The following is a 25,451-nucleotide window of genomic DNA, read 5'->3' on the forward strand; positions in this document are numbered from 1 at the left end:
CATAGGGGTATTGAAGAAAGACTAAGGAATTACATACTCATAAATTGTTATAAGTTATGAGGTCACCATACACTAAAATATGTATGTTTCAAGGCAGAAATAGTGGATCCCAATGATAATTTTTGTAAAGTAAAAGATGAACATGGAATAAGTATCAGAGTGAAAAGAACTGTTCTCCAGGTTAATAGTAGGTGCTTTGAAAAGTGACTTGAAACATAAATACCTTTAAAAAAGAATTCACCTTCCTTTCTACTTCCTCCTTATATGCCAGCCCCTTATCTGTCCCCAATGTTCAAAAACACAGTGGTCCAATGTTTCCCAAACCTTCAAGTTACAACTGTTGAGTGGCTTTTGTCATTTTCCTTAATAAGAATGTAGTAAAATAAGATCACCGAGTTGCATATTATAATTTTGCATTCCAACCTCTTTACCCATTATGAAAAAGAAGCAACATTTCATTGAAGTCAGCCTGTTGGCACACATTATTTTTGACCACATTATTTCAGTTTACCCTAAAATAGCATTGTGTAGTATGTCATTGGTTCTTCTTATTTCCAGTATACTCGTATATAGTATTGCCATATGGCATGTTATTGCATTTCACTGTTTACATGCCTATCTCCCTTTGCTAGACTGAGAGTTGTTTCAAGACAGAGAATATGTTTTATTCTGAGTTCTTTTTCGTCTAGCATAATGCAAGGGACATTGTAGGTGTTTGGTAAGTATTTATTCATTCAAATAATGCTCTAGACATTCTTGCAAATGAACATATCTACTATGTTTTAAATTCTGAGTACAATATTCTTTTTTGAGTCTTTTTTCAGACTTATATTTTATTTTAAAGGCAGGTAAACAAGCAATCCAAACTTGTTTCTCTGTGTTAAGCTAACATGGGCATTTAAAAAAATAATACGACACTGTGATTTTCACTAAACTAGGAAAGGTTATTTTGGAGCTGCTGGGACTTTAGATATTTGAAGTAGTAATTACTTCCTCCATAAATGTTACCTTTTAGAGTCAAATACTGCTTTCCTGCTGCAGTTCAACTTTTTACTTAAAGGAAAATGCCTTTTACTCATAATTCAGCATGCTATAATATTATATGTGGTAATTCTCCTTTTCATTTGTTTTGGTAGCATTTTAAATTCAATGAAGCATCGTCATAATAATGATAGTAGCTTACATTTATTCAGTATTTATTCTGTGCCAAGCATTCCACTAAGTACTTTACATGAACTGTGTCATTTAATACCCACGTAAAATTTATGATGTGTATGATTTTATATATCTCTATTTTTCTATCTATCTATCTATCTATCTATCTATCTATCTATCTATCTATCTAGTGATCTAAGCTTAGAGAGGCAATTTTCCAACTGGTAAGCAGTATGGTCAGGATAATAATGGAAGGAGAGCCATTTTCAGATTTTGCATTTTTGGTTCTTTAAGTTCTGAGTACCCAGCAACAAAATTTAATATCATATTTTACATAATTCTGGAACAATGACCTATTTTAGTGAAGTACTTGTGTTATCATTTATAAAATGATGCATTGTGTTGTACTCAATAAAATACTATCAAGTCTCTGCAACTGAGACTCTAAGAGTATTTCTTACAGAGTGAATGGATGAAATATTAATTCTTACCTGATGATCATCAACACTTCATGTTGAAACTCACTGCTATCATTTATAAACTTACCATAGACTTGGGTTTGGTTCCAGAATTGGCCACTGGGGTGGGAGATGGTAGGTCAGTGGACTCGATGTTAGACGACAAATTTATTTGTGTCTGATTCACTGAAATGTTATCTGCTCCACTTTCAGATCCCGACTCCATATCCTATTAAAAAAAATGCATTGATATGAAGGGCATGCACGTGTTCTTTATATGCTTTTCTCCCTGCCACCAGTACCTTTCCACCTCCTCTTTCTCCCAACACACATGGACACACTAAAGAATTGATGACAACCAACATTGACTTGTTACCCACAATCATGCATTATTTTGTAATCACAATGATACTCTTCAGAGGGCCTAATTTTACAAAGCAACTATTGGAGAAAGAGGTATTAGGTTGGTGCAAAAGTAATTGTGGTTTAAAAGGTTAAAAATAATTGCAAAAACCGCAATAACTTTTGCACCAACTTAATAATATACAGCATTGGTAATTTAACAGCTGATTGTGAATTGGACGGAGCAGCAATGGGAGGTAGCTGGGACACTGCAGTGAGTCAGGAGGTAGAAGCCCATAGACATTCTGTGTTCAGTATGTGACCTTGAGTAACTCACTTAACACCCCTCATGCAGCAGGGTCATTGTGGATGTCAAATGAAAAGACAATTCTCATTTCTCCTCACCTCACTCTCTTCTATGTTCCCATCAGACCTCCATGGTGACACCTACCACAATGGACTGGAATTATTTAGCTCAAATTTTTGTCTAGCTAATGAACTATAAGATATTTGAGAGCAGAAATCATGCTTTGTCATGTGCAATTCCATTCCATTATTTAAAACTGGATATAATGATAGCATGCACTCATAGAGTTTCATGAGGATTAAGCAAGATATATGCAAAGCACATGTAATTGACACATAATAATTTTCTTTAAGCGTTAGCCATTACTATCAATATTGTTATTGGTAACTAGTACCTAGTATGTGAATAAGACACCTGCTGAGTGAATGCAATTACTAGGTAATCTCTCCAAAGGCTGTGCATTTAATTTATCAAATGCTCTCTTTGTATTATACAGTGGCCTGAGAGCACAGAGGAAAGATGGGGGTTAGGAGAATGTGAGGGTGATAAGTAAAGGCACTTATCACTCTATAATGTTAACCTGAGAAAATTAAGAGTTAAATACCTTTATCTCTACCTTTTTAATATCTCAACTTTACCATGGCCTACATCATAAAATATTTTTTACACTGCCCCCTAATTCTCTGGCTTTATGCTCTACCATTCTCTTGTTTCTTAGTATGCTCCAGCCATACTCACTGTTTGTCAGTCCTTCCAGTATACCAGCTGGGTTCTATGGCAGGGACTATGTCCTTTCTTGTCCCTTGCCCCAGTATTTCCCTTTGCTGGCTCTTTCTTGTCACTCAGGTCTCAGTTTGAATATCACTACCTCAGAGAAGCATCCTTTGACATTTCAAGCTAAAGTAGTTTCCTCCCTTAAACCTTCACAGCACATCATTCTCCTATTACCTTGCTTGTCTAGTACATATAAATTATATCCATCTATCCATCTATCCATCCATCCATCCTCATTCTCTCTCTCTCTCTCTCTCTCTCTCTCTCTCTCTCTCTCTCTCTATCTATCTCCCCCTTCTATCTACTTACCTACCTACCTACCTACCTACCTACCTACCTACCTACCTACCTACTTACGTACCTACCTGTTATCTATCCACCTTCATTCATCTCTTGTTCTAATCCTTGTCTGTCTCCCTCTTTTGGAATCTATGTATCTCCAAAACAGGAAATTCACATGTTTTGTTAACTGATACATCTCCGGATTTTAGAATAGTGCCTGTACCTAGAACATGCTAATGAAATATTGTTTTATGAAAGAATAGACTGACAAATAGTAATATTTAGTCTAGGAGGTGAAAGACCTGTAAACTGAAAACTGTAAGACACTGATGGAAAACACTGAAGAAGACACAAATAAATGGAAAAACATCTCATGACATTTGATTAGAAGAATTAAAAGTGTGAAAATGTCCATACTACCCAAAGCGATCTACAGATTCAGTGCAATCCTTGTCAAAATTCCAAAGGCATTTTTCATAGAAATGGGAAAAAAAAATCCTAAAATTTGTATGGAACCACAAAAGATCCTGAATAGCCAAAGCAATTTTGAGAAAGAAGAACAAAGCTGGATGTATCACACTTCCTAATTTCAAACTTTATTACAGTGCTATAGTAATTAAACATTATGGTACTGGCATTAAAAACAGACACATAGACCAATGGCATAGACTAGAGAGTCCAGAAGTAAACAATGCATTATGGTCAACTAATATTTAACAAGGGAGCCAAGAATATTCAATGAGGAAAAAACAGTATTTTTATTAAATAATTTTTGGGAAAATTGGAATTATCATGTAAATGAATAAAACAGGACCCCTATCTTACACCACTTAGAAAAATTAACTAGAAATAAATCAAGTACTTAAATGTAAGATCTGAAAATGTAAAACTCCTAGAAGAAAACATAGCAACAAGTTTCTTGATATTGGTCTTGGCAATGATTTTGGGGTATAAAGCCAAAAACACAAGTAACAAAAGCAAAAATAAATAAGTGGGACTATACCAAACTAAAAAGATTCTGCACAGCAAAAGAAAAAAATCACCAGAATGAAGTGACAACCTAAAGAACTGGAAGAAAATATTTGCAACCATATATTAGATAAGGGGTTAATATAAAAAATATATAAAGAACTCATACAACTCAATACCAAAAACAAAAATCTGAGACTTTCTAGTCAAGCTGGCAGAGTAGGTAAACACTGTGCTCACCTCCTCTCAGGACCACATCAATTACAACTAAACCACAGAACAACCATTATTGAGAATTGCCTGAAGTCTAGCTGAACCGAAATCCTACAACTACGGACATACAGAAGAAGGTACCCCGAGACTGGGAAGAGGGACAGAGACGTGGAATGGGCTGGTCCCACACCCACGTGTGACCGTTAAAAATTGGGAGGGATATCTTGGCTGTGGAGGTCCCCCCGCAAAAAGCCATTGGTCCCAGCCCCTCCCCAGTCCAGGGTTTCAGTACTGGGGAGAGAAGACTTCATCATTTCTGGCTGTGAAAACCAGCAGAGATTGTGGCTGAGTGAGACGAAGGTGGCTGCAGGTCCCAGGCTGCAATTCCAGACACACGTGGCTAACAAATACATAAAAAGGTGCTCAACATCACTAATTATCAGGGAAATGCAAATCAAAGCTACAATGAGACATTACCTCACATCTGTTAGAATGGCTATAATCAGAAAGACAAGAGATAGCAAGTATTGATGGGGATGTGTTGAAAAGGGATCCCTTGTGCACCATTAGTGGAAATGTAAATTGGTGCAGCCATTATGGAAAACAGTATGGAGTTTTCTCAAAAGTTAAAAAGAGAACGATCATATGATTCAGCAATCCCATTTCTGGGTATTTATCCAAAGGAAATGAAGTCACTGTCTTGAAGAGATAGCTGCACCCCTAGGTTCGTTGCCGCATTATTCATAATAGCCAAGACATGGAAACAACCTTCATAGATGAATGGATAAAGAAGATGGATGGATACACACACACACACACACACACACACTTACATACAATGGAATATAACTTAGCCATAAAAAGAAGGAAAGAAATATATACTAAGTATATAAATATATACAAAGGTTTGTTATTTTTTTAACTTGTTTATTTACTTAAATATTATTAACATGTTTATTTACTTAATGATGATTCACCTCAGAAGGGTTGGCCCTGAGTCCCTTACATCCCTCAATAGATAAGCAGTCAGAAGGAGTCTGAAATAACTTCCAAATCAATGGTAGAACTGTACTAAAAATTTGATACAGAATAGTTCTATTTTGGTAGATGTTCAGGTTCACATATAGGATTTTCCACCCCTTTGATCTTAGGTAAACGCATAATTTCTTGACTTAATGTGTTCATTATTGTATAATAAAAGTAACAGATTAATTGAAAAGGATGCATGGTTTAACTATAAACACATTCTACCATGACATTTGCTATATGTGCAAAAGCTAAGTCATTTAATGCGGAACTAATATTAAATATGCAAAGTGCATAGTTAGTCTGGAACCTGTGTCTTCCAAATTTTATTTTGAGTGTCAGAATTCTCACCTCTGTCCTGTTCATTTTATTTCACTAAGTTAATTTTAGAGTGTCCTCAAATTAATATCATCTAAATTCGTTCTTGTAGTATGCTGGATTAGTTTACCCAGCATCCATCCATCCATCCATCCATCCATCCATCCATCCATCCACCCACCCACCCACCCATGCAGCAAATATTTATTAATCATCTTCTACAGGCAATGTCAATTTGTGGACCCTGGAAATAAAATACTAAACAAGACTGACGCAGCATTACTAAACAACTACAAGAAAGAGCATGTGACTACTAGGAAGCATAATTTCCCAGGGTGACCCTCTTTCCTGTTTAACTAATAGTAACCGTTTACTTTTGAATCACACACTTCTCTTATGGACTCGGCATGAAGGATAAAATTATTCGAGTCATCTTTATGGAACGCTATCAGGGTTACCTATGGGTAGACACTGTCGTCAGAGCTGTTTCATTTGCAAGAGGGACTGCACGACGTAAAGAGATATGATGCTCATAGGAAAAGAAGTGGAAAGTGGAAAGCTCACAAGAACGTGCCGCCGCAGGTTGGTGGGTGTGCTGGACGGAGAGGAGCTGGTGCTGAGAGCATTCTCAATGTCCTGATCAAGTTGGTCCAGTTTCATAATTAGCAGCACCATGGAGTCCAGCCGCGTCCTGTTGCGATCTTCTTTTATTTCCTGAGGAACAGAACATGTTGTTACTGAATCTGAAGGCAAATTCTCAGAAAGAATAAAAAGTTCCCTGTTCTTCAATGTGACAAAAAGAACCCTGAATGATAGGCAGTCTTCTAAGGGGGAAGGGACGTCCTGGTCTGTATCATCAATGGGCTCTTCATTGGGAAGATCCTGCCTTGCTGCCAAGAAAGCATTTTACATGAATATTAAATATATGTCTTCTGGAGCAAAGCACAACGGAAAGGAAGTAGAACATCAATGAGGACTGATACATATTTACGAATTGTCAATTAATTATTCTTGGGGAAAGTTATATACTATACTTGTCACAGTACAAATCAGTTATAACATACTAATAATTAAATTATTTGTGGTTAGACATTTAAAGATGCACATAAGAAAATATTTTTGGAAGGATATTTCTGACTATAGTTAAAAACGGGAAGAGAATCAAACAAGGCAGGTTTTCGGTTTGTGCAATGGGCAGGAATTTTTTTGTTGTTCTTTTGTTTCCTTTGTTTTTTGCATGGGTCCATTTTCCTACTACTGCTTCAAGCCATGTCATTATCAGTCTTTCTTTTCAACCTTCTTTTTTTTTTTTTCACACACTTTTGAGAAAAGCCCCCACAATAATACTAAATTTAGTAAACGGACATGGTTACTTATTTTAAATTCTCTATAATATAGACATGTACTTATGGAAATACTGTCCTTATAGGAATAGCTAAAGCTTCTCAGTGGCCATATAACGTTCTTTGGACATGACTGTTTACTATTCTTCTGTGTTCAGATCAAGGAATCTTCCTTGAGGAATCCTATTAGGAATCTTCCAAATTCCCTGTATTGTTTTTACAGTGTCGGGGTTGGGTAGGGTATTGGGGGGAAATAAAGACCATGGAAAACACAAGTAAGGTTCTTTAGAAGCGAAATCTATTGAGGGATATAAGGGACTCAGGGCCAATCCTTCTGAGGCGAATCATCATTTGTGACTCATGTTGCCATCCTCTTATCTGTCTATTTACCTGAGTGAAATTGACTTTGAAAGGACCACCAGTGGCAACCTCAAAGAGAAAGTATATCATGACTGAAGCTGAGGGGTCTGAGTATAAGGGAGCAGGTTGGGGGCTTTGCTTAGGTGACGGTATTGGTAGTAGGGTGAACCAAGTGACTGCTTGAATCAGATCTTTTATTTGGCATTTTTCTTTTAATCCCTCTACATTCCCAAGCTACCATTAGGAGGAAGCCTCAAAGAACAGGGACTACGGTAATTTCATGGATTCATCTTATTCTGTGGGGGGTCTGTATACCTCAAACAGCCAGGGCAGATTGTCAATATTACAAAGCATTATCTTTCAGATGTCAAATAATTGATTTATTACATTAAGTTAGTCAAGGAATCATTACTTAAGCTAAAATTGCTAACTTATTTGGGTAAGCTGAACTTGTGCTTGGTTTAACAGTTTAATGTCAAATGGAAAGAGCTAGTAATAAAGACATTAATTTTGAGAACAGATTAAGAATTTTTGGGGTTAACTCCTTTAGAATACTATGCTGTGATTATTCACTTTCCTTCCACTGTCTCTGCTGTCTAAAACATGTAATGAGGCTCTGACAGAGAATTACAGAACTCTTGACACCATAAAATTTTGTGCTTAAGAGGGTCCAGGATATTTACAAACAAACAGACCTGAACTTTAATATATATATCCCTCAATGCTACAGAATCTTGTTTTATTCAAAAGAGCAGTATTTATAGTAAAATCCTGCTTATACCTTATAATGAAGTCCCAGAAATATTGGCGATTATTCAGTTTAATTCTCTTCAAGATATTCCAGAAAATGGAAACATCTAACTGAATAGAAGAGTCAAAGTCCCCTTAATTACCTGTGTTTGCTTGTATAATTTCCTTCTCTTTTAAACCAAAGTTGTGTTTGGCAAGATAATGCTCTTTGCATCTCTAGCCACATACATTTTTATGTTAATGTTTTTCACTTTCCAGTTATAACATCCTCAAGCACAAATATTACGTTTTCTACTAGTCAAGTTAAACACTGTACATGCAATACATTTTCAGGAATAATAATAATGAAATCAATAGGAGCCAGTGAAATAACACCTCCCAAAGCCTTAGAAAATATATCTTGATATTTTTCCAGCTACTAAGTTAATGTTGGATAAAGCAGTATATCCTGCAGCTATCCTAGACCTATCAGCAGTAGTCTCAGAAACAATTTGTCTTTGAATTAACTGGATGCTGAGGTTGTGCTTTAAAAATATTTTCAAATCTACCGGCTGAGCATCAGATTATTTCAAATGATCTGCCAAACAGGCATAAAACCAAACAGACTTGGTCTACAATATTTCTTTAGAGAAATAAACCCATTATTCCTTTTCCCTTTGCTTATGGATGCTTCCTTAGTCACCATTCATTACACTCAGTCTGAAGTGTCAACTACACAGACCAATATCTATCTTATACATCCATAAAACCTCACGGAATATAGTTGATTAAAAATAAGATGCTTTGGATAAATATCATTGTCCTTATTTTTAAAGCCCAAGTATTAATATTTTGCAAAGTTCTAACTTTTCATATATCTATGGCTAAATCTCCCGCAAATAGCTCAAGCCTGAAAACAGAGATGTGTATTTGCAGATTTTGGCTCCATTCACTTCTGGAGCTTTCATTATAGTTCATGAAGAGGAACTTCTTAATACATGAAGGGACCTATTAATGAATTTCTTGGTATTTCAGTAACTTAACCCCCTTAAATCAAGGCCAAGACACTAAATTCTCTTCCCTCCCATCTTTCCTTCCTTCTTTCCTGCATCACAGCTGTTCTGGGACAACTGCTATTATTAAAAAAGGATAAAATATTCATCAGTGAATAAGAGACATAAAATTGCTGCTTTTCTGAATATTATAGTCAGCAATGAGAAGATAGACAACAAAAGTTTACTCATTCATAAATAAGACAGTTCCAGAAGGAGCAACTGTAAGAAGATAATAAATAAGATGATGAGATACACAGTAACTGCAAGGGGCGAGTCCCACTTTGTATAGGGTGGTCAGAGAAGAGCTTTCTGTGGAAGTGAGAGAATAATAAGAGAAAGAGATAGAGATGGAGATAAAGCTTCAGATGGAGATGAAGTCTGAGATGGAGGGGGCGAGGGGAGAGAACGAGAACTCAAATAGTGTTCCAAGCAGAGTAGAGAGTGGTACAAGGATTCTGAGGTTAGAATGAGTTTGGTGAATAAGAGGATCAGAAAAAGTTTAGGGAAGCTGAGAGAGGGAAAGTGAGAGGGACAGTGAATGATTATTAGGACAAAATGAAGTTGAACATAAATAGGAGCCAAATCATATTTTGTTATGAAAGTCACTGTAACGAGGTTAACTTGATTCTTTGTGCAATGGTACTCTGTCAGGATGTAAGCAAATGACTGATTTACTATGCTTTTTTAAAACTTAGGGAGTTCTCAGCACATATTGACAATCGAACATTTTTGGAACCTCGTCATATTTTATATCCAGCAATGCCACATGACTAATGCATGCTAAATAGTTCAATTTTCCCTAAGATTATTCTTTCAGTTCTAACCATATTCTTTTTCATGCTGAAGTCTGAATTGGATCCACATTATAGCATAATAAAGAAATAACAGATGATTTTATAACAAGGCCCTACATGTTTTGAGATCAAAGTGAAAAAGGAGACACCGTTTTGGGAACCTATTTGTTAGAAGTTTGGAGTGGTGGGCAGTGGTATGTTGGTAAATGTTTAGCAACTGCCACTGGATCTCCAAATAAAAAGAAAGTGGTGATTTGTAGCATGTGTCAATTTTTGTGGTGTAAATACTCTCATGGTCAATTTCAAGTTACCGACTGGATATCATTGAATGCAGAGTTGTAAGAGATGCATACAACTAGCTCTTGTGAGCTGATATAAGCTGGTGCATGGGGGCTACAACACACGCTAGGAGTGGGGTCCAGTAGGACGGAGAATCATTCTTAGAATTTGACTCAAAGAGAAACATTAATAGCTAAACCAATAGTTGTAATTATGGTTTAATCAACATAATAACATATTGAAAGAATGCATTTTATTTATTTAATGCATTTAATTCCCTTAATTTTTGATCTTGTTGCCCAGGTAAAGTTCAGTATAAATTGAAGATTTCACTTTAGTGTTCTTCTGGAGGACTCTTTTTTTCTAGTAGTGGCTTGTTTATCTGCCTTCCTTGCATTATCCATCATTTATGATTGCTAAACTCCTTAAATTTTATTATAACTAACTTATCTTTGTTTATATTTTTATTAGGTTGGCGCAAAAGTAATTGCGGTTTAAAAGATTAAAAACAATTGCAAAAACCGGAATTACTTTTGCACCAACCTAATATTTATGTAAGTCAAAGCACCTTTAAGTTACTCATTATGTCACTTGGATATTTTATTCAATACTTAAGACTTTAGAAATCTAGACATCTAGGACAGTGGTTATAAGTTCCAGTATCCTCACTTTGCGGATGAGGAAAGTGGATTCCAGGGGTCCAGATCATTCCTCCATTGGCAAATCGAGTATATTAGAGTCCAGCTGTCCCCATTCCCTGTCCTGGTCTTTTTCCAATACTCTCTTTTGCTTTACTCCCAAGCATACAATTTTTAATTTAATACCCATTTAAGCACATATATTTCCTCAACTTCAGCAACCTGGTTCCCATTCCTTTCCAAAAACTGTTGAAGAAGAATACCAACCTTCACAATTAATTGCAAGAAACTTTTAAAACATCTAGTACAGTTCTTCACACTTTTATTGAAGAATTATCCAACACATGTTTATTGACCATCTACAATGTGCCATATGTATATCATTCCCTAGGGAGCAAGCTATGTCATAGTTGCACAGTTATAATTTTTAGAAATATTATGGAGTCAAATTGTACCTTCCTCTAACTCCCCAGTTTCTCCCTCCAGAAGTAAATAGCAGAAGTAGCGTCTATTTCATGAAAAAGCCTTTCAAATATTTGAAGAACTTTGCTATGCTCACTTTTTCCTTTTCTAGGTGAATTATCTTCAGGTCCTTTAATTATTTTGCTTATGACATGTTTCCAAATCCTCATTAGTTCTATTTACTCTTCTCTGGGTATAGACATAGTTTTGTCAATGACCCAATTAAAGGTTGGTGTCCAGAATTAAATGTATTACTCTACATGTTCTCTGACCAGGTCAGAGTAGGCAAGTACCTCCTCATGTTGTATATACTCTCTTTCACGCAGCCTAAGACTTAAGTGGCTGTTTAAAACATGAACAGGCCATTCTTACTGGGACAGCCACAATCTGCTTTTTTAATGAAGAAGCAGTACTTAATGACTGTGAGCTGACCTTGACTCTCCTTTTCCCATCATGTGCCTGTGTACTGCTAAGAACAGGAACATCCTGTTGTCTTGAGACTGTAACCAGCTGTTGTCAAGGTATAGATAATACACACAGCTGCCGTGGGGAAAAAAAAAAAAAATTCCCGTTGAATCTTTTCTCAGACATAAGTCAGTGGATACTTAGGCAAATTAAGAGAGAAACTTCTATTCAATTGGATTTGTTGTCAAAAACCTAATATGGCCAAACCACATGGCGTTCACTGGGAAATCTGAAAGATGCTCCTTTTTTTAACTCCCAATAGCTATTTAGTCCCTGGACAGTGAAATCACTTTGATCGCAATGGTATCTGTGGGAGAGATAAACAGGTTTTTTAGGGGGTTCTCTCTAGAAAGCCTCTGCACTGGAATTCTCTGAACAGGGGCCTCCACCACTCTTCTTGTCTTACCCTGAGGAAGATAATTCCAACCCTCTTCTTTCTCCAGATGCTCTTTATTGAACAACACAGAACACAGCACACCCTGGGAGTGGGGAGGAGGTGCAAATTACCGGATATTTTACAGACTGGGCAAATATGAGACCAGTGAAAGGGTGCTTCCCCTAGAGGCGCACAGGCTGTTTTCCTAATCTGAAGCCTTTGGAAGAAAACCAAAAAATTCAGTAAAATACCCAGATGCTTCCAAAGAGTGGATATTTGGCTCAGCAAATACAGCACTGCCTGAATGTTCTGCTTGTCAATGGGTTGTGGCATCACATAGACAGCCGTAATAAATTAAAGGCTAAGCTAGGAATAGAACTAAGACTTCCTGATTCATAATCCAAGGTTCTGGCTCCTACACTGTCTGTGATTCCATACGCATCTTACTGGCTATTCTGGGCTGGTGATACTCCTTCCTCACCCGTAAAAGAAAGGGACCTTTTAGCAAAAGACTTGGCTCCGCTTCATTCTGAATTATTTGATCTGCAGCCAGCTGGACTAGTATGAAATCGCATATTAGTGTTATACATTTTATTTGACAATAAATTCCTCATTCTGGACTCTCCTTTCTTAAAATAATATCCTGCCTAAAGAACCAGAAAGTTACTAAATCTTTTTTACTTCAGAAGCAGTGAAGATTTTCATCTGAACTGACAATCAGAAGATGGAAATAATTAACATATGTCAGAATTTCTAGGCAAGTTAAATAGTCAGCCTTAATTTTTATTTTGGTGTATTTCAAGCTGAAACTTATGTAGACTGGGCAGTAATAAAACAAAACAGCAACTATTTCTTTGCCAGATAGAGTCTGTTCAACCACAAAATCTTTGTATATTATCTTTAATTAATAATGTGTCAATATCATTTTAATATTAGGTGCGGGAGAATCGTAAATAATATCCTCATTTAAAGTTGCTAGAAGGAATCTTTTAACTGATATGTAAACGGTGGCTTTATATTAAGTGTTTATGCTCACTTCCTACTTATCTCCTTCCATTTATAAGGCATGGGGAGAAAATTGGTCTCTCCTTTGCTTGACTTTTAAATTTCAACTAGACTTCAGATAGAGCATTTCTGAGCTGAGATTTCTGAAAATTGCCTACACAGTCTCCTGAATGGTTTCAAAGACATTTATGCAGCTGGTCCTAAGGAGTGCTCAGAAGTGGCAGGTGTGAACCAGGGAGAGAATTGTGTGGGCAGTAATTCCTCTCCATCCCAGGGAAATCCGAGGGTGACTTCCTCCACTTTTGGGACTGGGATATAATTTGTACCTAAATAATTTGGTATGCATTCTGAAATCGGTCTTCACTGTAAGTGCTAAAGGTGGCGATTGACATTCAGGGTTAGTTAATACCCTTATAGACACAAAGTGTGCTTTTCTGGGTAGATTATTTGTTCTGTGTCATGATAGCTGCAAATCCCTGCATTTTTGTTTTGTTTTGTTTCTTTGTTTTTTTTTCAGCTCATCATTTTGGTTCAGGTATTAAAGGAGACAGGACTTTTCGTGGTTTGAAAACATAAGAAAACCATCTATTTAACATTAAACTTCCATAAACTGTTTTCAGGAATTTTATGATGGTCTTTCTTTAGGTGTGGATAACAAAGACTTAAATAGAATCTATTCTTTTTCTATAAAAATGATTTAATTCAGAAAAAAGTCTTCCATTGACTTGGCTTTGTCTACTTATCTTGTTTCACCTCTCATCACTCTCCCGGATCTTGTCCAGTGTTTCTCAAATGCCAGTCATCCCGAGGCCCGTCAGTTATATTTCTTAATGTTTTTCTTTAATTAGACTCAATCTTTTTTGCAGTTGAAAATGCATTTTAATACATAAATGTTATAATATATAAATTATAGTCTCATATTTTTCTGATTACAAATTATCAAAATAAAAAATCCCTATACTATCTGATATAATCTCCTATAAACCATATCATGTTTTAGGAAATGCTGTGCTAAATAAAGGACAGAACTTCCTTTGGTCTCTCAAATATGTTCTCTCTCATTTGCACCTTGGATTGCTATTTAGCAAATAAAAATATTGGATGCCCAATTATATTTGAATTTCAGAAAAACAAAAATATGTTTTTGGACATAGGTCCCAAATACTATATGGAATAATATTGCATGGCACATACTTATACTAAACCATTTTTTGTTGTATCTGAAATTCAAATGTAAACGGGAATCTGTGTTTTTTCTGGAAACTATTTTTGACCCATGTAATAATGCTCCTTTGGCATAATACACTCTCCCCTGCCTGGGGATATCAGAGGAAACCCTTGGTTTCAAGTACAATGTCACTCCAATAAAGAGGTCTTTGACAAGGTTGTTTCGTTGAATAAATGAAAGTGATTGCCTTTCAAGTTTAGTTATACAACTTCAATGAATGGAAATTTTCTTGTCTCAGTATCTTATTTAGTGTTAAAGTCCTAGGCAAATCAAAGAGTTGCTATTTTGGTTTTTCTTCAGTAACAAAATAAATTATGAAAAATGCAGGAGGCTACTCTTATGATCTTTTTAGAACGGTAAATTTACTTAAATTGTTAATGTTTTATACTAAATCTTCCATGGATGAGTTTAGAGTACATTTTGCCATTTGTATATTTTCTCACTACTACCACGTGAGGTGTGTCTGTGGCTCTTTTGACACTAATGAAGAGTCTTCACATTGACAAAGTATGGGGACTATTTTTATCTAGCCCAGTCCTTTATTTTCACTTTTTTCTGAGGAGGTAATTACTTTGGCAAGTTTAAGACTTCACCAACTGTTAACAAATTCAGTTAACAGCAGAATTAACAATCTAGGTCTCCTGATTCAATTCATCTTTGCTTCCTGTTACCCAAGTAGTCCTATAAGGCATTTTCTTTCATTCTACTGGTGACCCAGAAGGATTTATTTTTCATACAAATTTACATGCATTGAGAGATCTAGGCTGAATACATATAGATTTAAAAAAAACAGACTTAGTCACATATAGGTACTGCTTTCTTATAGTTATTAATCTACAAATTTAGAAGATGAAACAATATCATTAATAATTTGTTCCTTTCCTCCTTCCCTCCATCCATTTTTTCCTTCCCCCTTTTCTTTTTTCTCTTTTGTTCTCTCTCTCTTTCTTCTTCTCCCCTCCTTTCCCCTCCCCTTTTCTCCCCTCCCTCCCTCCCTCACTACTTCCTTCCCTCTCACCCTTCCTCTCTTTCTTTCTCTGTCAACAATGAATTCTATCAGTGGTTTTCAAATGTTAGAATACACCAGACTCATTTGAAAAACTTGTCAAAACACAGATAGCTGATAATACAGTAGGTCTTTTGTGAGGATGGAGAAATTGCATTTTTAACAATTGCCCAGTTATTGCTGTTGGGGCCACACTTTGAGAGCTTCCGAACCACCTGTTAGAGCAATAGTTTTCAACAGTGGCTGATTATAAATATACTTGTAAAGCTTTGAAACTTCCACATGCTAAGGCTCCATCTACCAAATTCTGATTCAGTAAGTGTAGGGTGGGGCCAAGCTAGTGTCGTTTTTATAAAGTTCCATAGAAGTATTCAAAGCATAGTGAGAGTTAAGGCATACTGAAATAGATTACACAGAAAGCCATTTCATGATTTCTGACAAAAATTAGGACAATAGGAATTAGATTCTCATCCACAGTAATTCCACAATAAGAAATCCATTAACCTCCTACAATAATGATTAATGGAAAAATAATATAATAAACTCTGATGTACCTATCAGCTTTAAAATTGTTAATATTTTGTCAATTTTATTTATTCCTCTTTACTTTTAAAAAATTGGTATTTTAGGTAATTCCCAGATATCATATTTTACTCACAAATGATTAAATTGATTTTAAAATTCTTCTGCAAGTTGAAAGGAACATTAATCATAAAAAAAATCTCAAAAGCAAAATAATCCAAACATTCTATGGAACACAACACTATAAAAATCCACAAAAGACTGATAAAAGTTAAAATATAATTGACAGACTGAGAGGACATAATTGGAGCATATATAACAAAGAATTAAGTAATTATAGAAAGACAATCTAATTGAAATGGTCAACGCATACAAAAAGGCTACTCATATAAGAATTACTGATTTAAAACCCTAAACATCACTGGTAATCAAAACAATGCAAATTAAACAAAGAATGAGAATTATTATTTTTCATCTATCAGATTATCACACACACACAAAGACATCTTGATGATACTCAGCATTGACAATGTTTTAGGAAATGACATTTCTGCCTTTCTTGGAGAGCAGTTTGGCAGTAGCTATTAAAATTAAGGTAGGACATACCTTCAACCTGGCATTCTAATTTCAGATCTTTACCCTAGAGAGTTACTTACATTCATGACAAAATTAGTGTGTCTGATAATATTAATTGAAGCATTCTTTTTTCCTAGTGGCCAAAGAACTGAAAAGGACCTATATGGTCATCGATAGAAAACTATTTAATAGGTTATGGTACTATTATTCTTTTGGTTACTACACAGTGGTTGTAAATGTGAAGTAGATTCACATACACTAACAGAGCCATAACTAACCTATTTGGCTTTTCCATTTGAGTTAGAAAATCGTGCCCTTTGGAGGGATGCAGCCCCACGCCAGGGTTCATGCTGGATGAGTAAAACACAAGTTGCTCATCATTCCCCACTCAGGACTATTGATTACTTCCCTGTGCAGGACAAAACCTGCACAACTGTACTTGGGTTCCTGATATTCATAGGGAAAAATGTTCCAAGAAGGCTTGTTAAATGGAGAAAGAAATGTGAAGAATAATACTCTATAGCATATATGCATGCATGCACATGCGTGCGTGTATGTGCACACACGCGCACACACACACACAATATTTTTATATGCACATGTATAGAAGCACAAAAAAAGATCTGGAAGGATACCTATCCTTGGGAGTGAGGTTAAAATTGGGAAGGGGCAAAGGGGACCTAAACATTTTTCTGTATAGTTTGACATTCCTACAATGGATATGCGATTATGAATTACATTAGTGATTATTGTTTTTTTATTAGGTAAAAATGTAAATATTCATGAACAAGAAAATAAAGCTCTACAAATTAGAACTTTAGAAAGCTGACAAACATCACAAACATGAAAAAGCCCAGGAAAAATTTTATTAGTTAAACGTGTAGCACACTTTATAATACTTTTATTTCTACCTTTTTCTTTATCATGAGTGATTTAAAAAAATTTTTGACATATCCATATATTGGCATTCTCTGAATCATTTAAAATAATTATTGAAAATCTTTGCTATTGATATGGAACAAAGTGCACACATTCAGTAAATAAGGTTACTAAATTGTACCTAAAATGTATTTCCATTTTCATATGTGTAGAGACTATTTACCTTTACCAAGTACTTCTCATTCCCTGAGTGCCACTCTCCATAGACCAAATTATTAAGATCCTAGTGGTCATATCTTTCTGTGACAATCACACTCAATATATTGACTGCTGGCTGGGCCAATTTGACATATAACCTGGTCTTCCTGGTTACTCATCAGAAATACAGTTCTCTTCTCACAGACAAGACACATTCCTAAATAGTTGCACTAGTTTATTTAGCCCAAAGATAGAAAAGAATACCATTGTGATCGTATAAAAGATTGTTTAAAAGATTTTACAAAGAGGTAAAAGAATACCACTATGGCTCTCTATCATAAATCCAAATTGACATTTTGTGAGAAGTGATATAATAGTACTCTATATGGAAAAGCTAAGATTTACAGAATGGGAGAAAATATTTGCAAATCATAAATCTGATAAGGAGTTAATATCCAAAATATATAAACATCTAACACAATTCAATAGCAAAAATAAAAAAATAAATAAAAAAAGCAAATAAATAATCTTTTTAAAAATATGGGCAAAGGACCTGAAAAGACATTTTTCCAAGAAAACATACAAACAGCTAATAGGTACATGAAAAAGTACTCAACGTCAGTAATTACCAGGGAAATGCAAATCAAAACCACAGTGAGATGTTACCTTACACCCGTTAAGATGGCTATTATCAGAGACAAGAGATAACAAATGTTGGCAAAGACGTGGAGAAAAGGGAATGCTCATACACTGTTGGTGGAAATATAAATTGGTACAGCCACTATGGAGAACAGTATGGCAGTTCCTTAGAAAATTGAAAATAGAACTATCACATGATCCAGCAATCGCACATCTGGGAATATATCGCCCCCCAAAATGAAATCGGTATCTAGAAGAGATATCTGCACTCACATGCTCACTGCAGCGTTATTCACAATAGCTAAGATATGGAAATAGCCTAAATGTCCACAAATGGATGAATGGATCACCTCTTAATAAAACACACACACACACACACACACACACACACATTGGGGCTGCCAAAATAATGTATACACATGACTTGTATTCATCTTTTGTTATCAGTATATATTATTATGATTTTAGTACAGTTTTTTCCTTTCTTAAAATGTGTATGTATTTTTTTGGCACACTGTGTGTGTGTGTGTGTGTGTGTGCACGTGTGTATAAATGAAATATTATTTAGCTGTAATAAAGAAGGAAATCCTGCCTTTTGTGACAACATGGATGATAACATGGGAGAGCATTATGCTAAGTGAAATAAGCCAGACAGAGAATAATAAATACTTCATGGAATCACTTCCATGTGGAATCCGAAAAAAAAAAGCTGATTAGAGGAAAATGCAGAAATGTAGGTCAAATGGTACAAAATTTCAGTTATAAGAAGAAGAAATTCTGAAACTCTAATGTACAGCATGGTGATTATAGTTCATAATATTGCACTGTATACTTAAAAGTGCTGGGAGTAGATCTTAAGTATTCTCTCATATACACCTACACACACATGAGTTAACTGTGTGAGGTGATGGATCTGTTAATTATCTTGATCTTTGGTAATCATTTCACAGTGTATATGTATATGAAATCATCACATTGTACACTCTAAATATGTACAAATATATTTGTTAATTATTCCTCAAAGTTTTAAAAATATGGAAAAAAATCAATGATAATTCAATTCCAGGATGTGCATCATTTACTTTTAGGTAGCATAAATATTTCTTTCATTGATCTTTTTTGATGATTACTAATTAAAAAAAACAAAACTAGTCAGTAATAGCTCCATTATACTATTATTAAGCATTTTATTCATATGTAGTCTCCTCAATCAATTTTTAAAGTTCACATGAGAAGAAATGGGGCCTCATGCTTCTCTGTAACCATTAAAGTACCTAGCACAGGGAATGTACATAGTAGGACTCAAAAATATTTTTTGCTTAATTAGCAACTAGTTATCTACTAAGTACCAATCTTTAATAAGCATCAAGATAATACTGTCAATTTCTAAAAGTCAAAGTTTCTTCAGAAAGAATGCAGAAACAGATATTATGGGAACTCTTTATAATCGTAGAGAACTTTTCAGATGCACTGATTAGAAAATGTGTTGGGTAGAGAGTGGTTCATTGTTTGTGTCCTTATAAGACTTAGTCAAAACTCAAAAATGTCTTTGTGGTATAATATTTCTGAGGGAGAGGGACATTTGAAAAATAGCTTTTTACTTCCAAAATACAGAGGTTACTCATCCTCCAATTCCCTGAGATCATTAAGACCCGTTTGTTTGCCTTTCTCTTATGCATAAGGAAACCAAATAATGCCTTCTTCTTTCCCAATATGGTAATAACTCTTAATCCAAATTTCTGCCTAGGGATCTAGCACACTGAAGAAAAATTTACATATATATTATATATATATATATATATATATATATATATATATATATACACACATATATACATATATATTGTATATATATAATATATATACATAAATATATCTCTATCTATCTATCTATCTATCTATCTATCTATCTATCTATCTATCTTGTTTGTTCTCCACAAAAACTAAGTTATCATAAAAGAGACCAATACCTTAACATGGTTTTTAATTCAAGTGGTCAAATTCAATACTATATGAGTCTCCTGTGGAGTTGATTTGTACCTATTTCCAATAATGAGTAGTGATACTTTGGCTATTAATTGTATACACGCAAATAAGCACAAATGAAAATGTGACTGATAAAGCTGGTGAGTTAGAGAGCTTGAAAGTAATATTAAATAGTATTTAAATTGAGATTCGCGTTTTCTTAAAATATTATGGTTCGAAGTGTATATGCAGAATGCATATTTAATGAGGGTTGAACTAATGATTAAAGTAACTTTTTGTGTTTTCAAAAGGCGGGATTTAAGACAACACAGCATCACTCTTCTCAGAAGCCCAAGGTAGATGGAACAATACTTATTATAAAATTCTGTTATATTCATGATGAAATTATGAAACAGACCACAAAGTAGTAATTTAGAGCTGGTAAGGACTTTAGATATTGTGCAGCTTTTTTTACCAATGAAAAAAATTGTCTAAGATTAGTAATACCAAGAAATAATTTGTTTCCTAGGTTTTGACTGCAGGAATAGGTATCTGGAGAGAGAGTTAAAATGTACCCTGGAAAGCTACACATTGTTACTGCATACATTAGTTGACAAATAAGCATTTTTATCACTGTAACTCTCTTCTTTTTGAATGTTTAATTTACTCTTGGAGCAACTTTGGCCCATTTCTCTTTCTTTAGTCCTGGTTCCTGGGACGGGGTTGTATAAATTATTTTCCATATTTATTGAGCAACTGGTCAATAGATAACACTGTGCTGTGTAAAAGAGGTTAAAACAAATCCTCTCTTCTTTCAAGAAGTTTATATAACATCTAGTAGACTGATATGCAAACAAACAGCAAAAAAAAAAAAAAAAAAAGGAATGAGTATGAATTTAGTGCTAGAACAAAATCCTGTTAAAGCAAACAAATAAATAAACCCAAACAAAACAACAACAAAAACAAAAAAAGAAGAGTTTCTGGTTGGTGATGTGGGATTCATTGAGAAAACAAACTGAATTGAGTAAGACTGGGAAGACTGGAAGGCATAGAAGTGCAAATTGTGCTGGGAATATAATAAGACATAAGACATGTTAAAAAATTGCTTGGTATTATGATTGAGCTGAGGAGTGGTGTGAGACTAGCTCTGGCTAAATAAAGTCTTGTGTAAAGCAGAATGAAAGCTATAAACTGAATACACATAAAGGGTTGTTGAATTGAACTGAACTGCATAGATTTGCCTTGTTCCCCAAGCTTATGATGCATGTTATCTTTCCATTTTTTCTATTTACTCACCCACTCCCCTTATCCAGATATTCATTATGATAGTTTAATGAGAAAAATAATTATATCATTGTAAAAAATGTATTGAAAGTGGAAAAAAAAAAAGAACACTTTCTGCTCTCTCTGTAATTCCTACTCCCTGACAGGGTCATCTCTGTACAGGGTCTTTAGTGACGCAGTATTTCTCCTATTTGTTTTCAGGTGAACCTACATTTTCCATTTAAGTGGTTTGCAGAAGTAGGCATGTTTTTACAAGCTGGTGAGGAGGGTCCTCTGCTAGGTCAGCAAAGTTTCACCTCATGTTCTTTGTGGTTAACAGTTGAGTCCTAGTATAAAGCACTCATGATGATGTATTTTTACATATATCAAGTTGCAAGGCATTTCTTAAACATTCTGTGATAATTTATTCAGAAATTTCCACACAATTTCTGCGTTGGTGTCTGCCATTACTCAATTTAATACAATTCTATTCAAATTTTATTAAACCACAGATGTTTGCTGATGACTGGAGGGTCAAATACATGAGAAAGCATAGATCTTTTAGTAAAACTGGTCACCATTACTGATAAAATAATTCGAAGAACATGTTCTTCTATTGAGAGAAAGTTAAAGGAAGGACTGGATAGTTTTATTCTAAATGTCTCTTTGTGGATTGAAAGGGTTGAACCATTATAGACTTAGAAAGCACAACCAAGGGGAGAAATAAGAATTATGAACTCATTATTTTTAAGATTCTGTTATTTGCTCAGCACAATATAACCTAAATGTGAATTTTGCTATGACTAAGAAAATAGGAAGTAAATTATGAAATGTCTTTATTCCATTAATAGGATTTTAAGAGGAGATTTCCTTATGTTATTGAAAATAGAAACACAGAAATGTTTTTGTCAGAGAGTTCTCATGGACTTGGGAAATTAAAACAGAACAAAACAACTTATTGTCCCACCTGGAAAAAAATAAGAGTAATGGTTTAAAAAAAAAAATCAGATCTCTATTATTTGCCTTAGGATATTCCTTGTGTTGTTGGTCAGAAATTAGTTACTTACTAGAACTGACCTGCTCTGAGCACGTATTTATAACAACCTCTGCATTTATTACGGTAATACAATGCACCAATGCATGCTGAATATAAATGGCCATAAATAAATGTGATAACAAGCATTAATTGCTAAATTTTGTAAGGGAGTGAGTAAAGAGAATTCCAGAAATTTTCTCACATGCCATGTCTCTAAGAATATTGTTTTAAAAGTCCTCTAAGCATTTAGGATATGCTTCTCTTTCTGAGTTCCTAGGACATAACGTGCAGGAAAAGAAGAAGGGTTCGGAAGAAAGCATCATTATCTCTAAGGGAAAGAAGCAAGCACCACAGATGTGCACATCAAGTTGCTATTTCCCACAAACTCCATGGCTCCTCTTGAGCACAGGAAGGGAAAGAAAAATCCTCTAGAAAATTAACCACATGTTAGTATTGAAATGTTGCCAAGAACACAGACAGCCCTAGAGGGTTTGTTTCAAATCAATGTTGATGGAGCCATGTGGTGGGTTAAGAGAATGGCACATCTTGCTTTCAGAGTTCACAGGACTGAGTATTTTTATTCAGCCAAAGAGGAAAACTCAGAAAACAAACAAACAGCAGTGGGAATGATACCAGCAACACTAACAGTCTGACATTTTCAGATTAGTGTGAAGTGAGAAAGCGGTTCATTATCTCATCTCTCTAATTTAATGAAATCCCTGGGAGGAAAGAGGGGCTGTGTATTGGCCAAAGGTGACATGGACTATTGCAGTCTCCTGGTGAATGAAATTGTTGCATTTTGCTGAAGTTTTCAAAGCGTTGGGTCAATATCATTATTGTACTATTTTGTAGCAAAAATATGTCACATTACCATGGTCAAACTGATTGTACTTTAATGCATATAAAGCTAAAACACTTGCCCCCCCAACCCCCAAGAAATAGAAAACTATTTCTTCCCCTCTTTTTGAGTGGACCAATTTGATTGGATACAAATTGAGTAGCATGGACATGCTAATATTCTAAGTAATTTTTAAGTAACAGTAAATTTTTGACATAAAGACATTATAGCTATTATGTGTATAAACATTTACCATACAGCTGTCAAGCAGTAGCCACTCAATGAACTATGTCTTTTCTCTTATTTCTGAGTCTCAATAGCAGTCTGTATTGCTATATAGATGTGAAGGTATTTTATTAGCAGTATTAGCAACACTTGTACTGGTAATGCATACCAATATTTTCAGTTACCTGAATAGTTACTTTTATATTGTGATAAGTATTATCTTTTTATATCTCAGATAAATTCTTCTGACACACTCTCTATATTCAAATGAACATCAACCTTAGTCTTTCTGCCTGATTTTCTTTTACTGTGCCATCTGTGTTCTGAAGATAGATAATTTAAAGCTCAAAGGAGAAACTGAGACCATTTAGTGCATCTTCCTCTTTAAACAGGACAACTGAGACCTGGGAGAGGCTTCTTAGTAAGGGCAAGGTAGATCTGGAAATCAGTTGTTTCTCCTTCCAGATCTGTGTCCCAACGTTTTTCTATGTACTTGATATCTCATAGGGATTCCTATATTTGTATGCCACTGCCCAATTCTGTATACACTTTTTCTTCTCTTTAAAAATTGCCTACATTTGCCTCTCACCCCAAGGTTTCCTCCAATTCTCCCTGCAGTTACTTAAAATGAGGTCTTATTGAAACATTTCTTGTCATGTCATGGGTTTTTCTTAATTTTGTCCAATTTAAGCCTATAATCTACCACTTTTAAGTATTAATTCCCCTGACTTTTATCTGATTCAGATGTAGCCCAAAATCTTAATCTGTTTGGAACTTCTTGGTATTTGCTTTGAGTCCATACTCCTTGCACCGTTCTTTTATTATAAGATTATACAAATGTGGTGAGTGGCTCTCAGCTTCTCTCCTTGTCTACCCAGTTCAACAACCTGCCCCCCCCCCCATGCCCTCTTTACAGGTAAGGTCCCAGGATTCCAGCTGTTTTCCTCAAACTTTCATCAGCTATCAATGCATTGCCTCCTCTCTTCAAGCTTTTTCCACAGCTCTCTGTCAACTTCTGGCCCTCAGGGCTTGTCTTGACACTGGATTCTTGTTTCTGTCCTCCTGGCTTTCCACACAAGGACAACAAGCTTGGCTCCCGGGACTCTCCGCAGTCTTTACTCATTTCTCCTTTCTTCAAACTTGCATTATCATTCTAGTGAGTGCAATATAATTTCACACCAGTTATTTCTAATTGTACAGAATTGGATTTTCTTAACATATGCAATGGTTAAACAAATTGTACTCCATGTGCTTCTGTCTCTGTTAGCCTGAAATCTATGCTACTCTTCAGCTCAGAATTCACCTCTTTTTCTACTCTGCGTGGAAATATCTTATTTATTCTCCAGGGCATAATTTATTAGTCATCCTCTCTATGAATCCTTCCTTATTCCCTTTCCCTCAGAATTAATCAGCTTTTTCCCACTGTACTCAAGGCCCCTGGTTCTCCTATAGCCATTTTTATTTGTTTCCTTGAAAAATTGTGAGCTTCTTGGGGTCACAAATAAATCTATTACCTTTAAATTGTATGCTTTTTTCTTGACCCTTTTATAATTTCTGCCCTTGCTACAAAAAAACCCTCTTAATTCTTTATTAGACTAGCTCTGGGATGCAGAAATAATGTCATCTTATTATTTCACCCTTCTCACAGCACCTAATAACTATTAAGTACATGGTGAGCACTTGATATACTGACTGATTGACCATCTGGCCAGAAATCCAGTAGCAG

General features: G+C 35.1%; 1 protein-coding gene across 2 annotated transcripts in view; it reads right to left on the reverse strand.

Annotated features, from left to right (window-relative positions):
- Positions 1-25,451, reverse strand: part of DLC1 (DLC1 Rho GTPase activating protein) — a 392,372-nt gene that overhangs the window by 285,478 nt on the left and 81,443 nt on the right. For both annotated transcript variants that reach the window (XM_074329717.1, XM_074329716.1), the window contains exons 3-4: positions 6,409-6,558; positions 1,702-1,842 (exon numbers count right to left, since the gene is read on the reverse strand). In XM_074329717.1, the coding sequence (XP_074185818.1) occupies positions 1,702-1,842; positions 6,409-6,558 (291 nt within the window). The remainder of the gene's footprint in view (positions 1-1,701; positions 1,843-6,408; positions 6,559-25,451) is intronic.

The sequence above is a fragment of the Rhinolophus sinicus genome, linkage group LG04 (genome assembly GCF_036562045.2).
Source record: "Rhinolophus sinicus isolate RSC01 linkage group LG04, ASM3656204v1, whole genome shotgun sequence".
Classification (NCBI taxonomy): domain Eukaryota; kingdom Metazoa; phylum Chordata; class Mammalia; order Chiroptera; family Rhinolophidae; genus Rhinolophus; species Rhinolophus sinicus.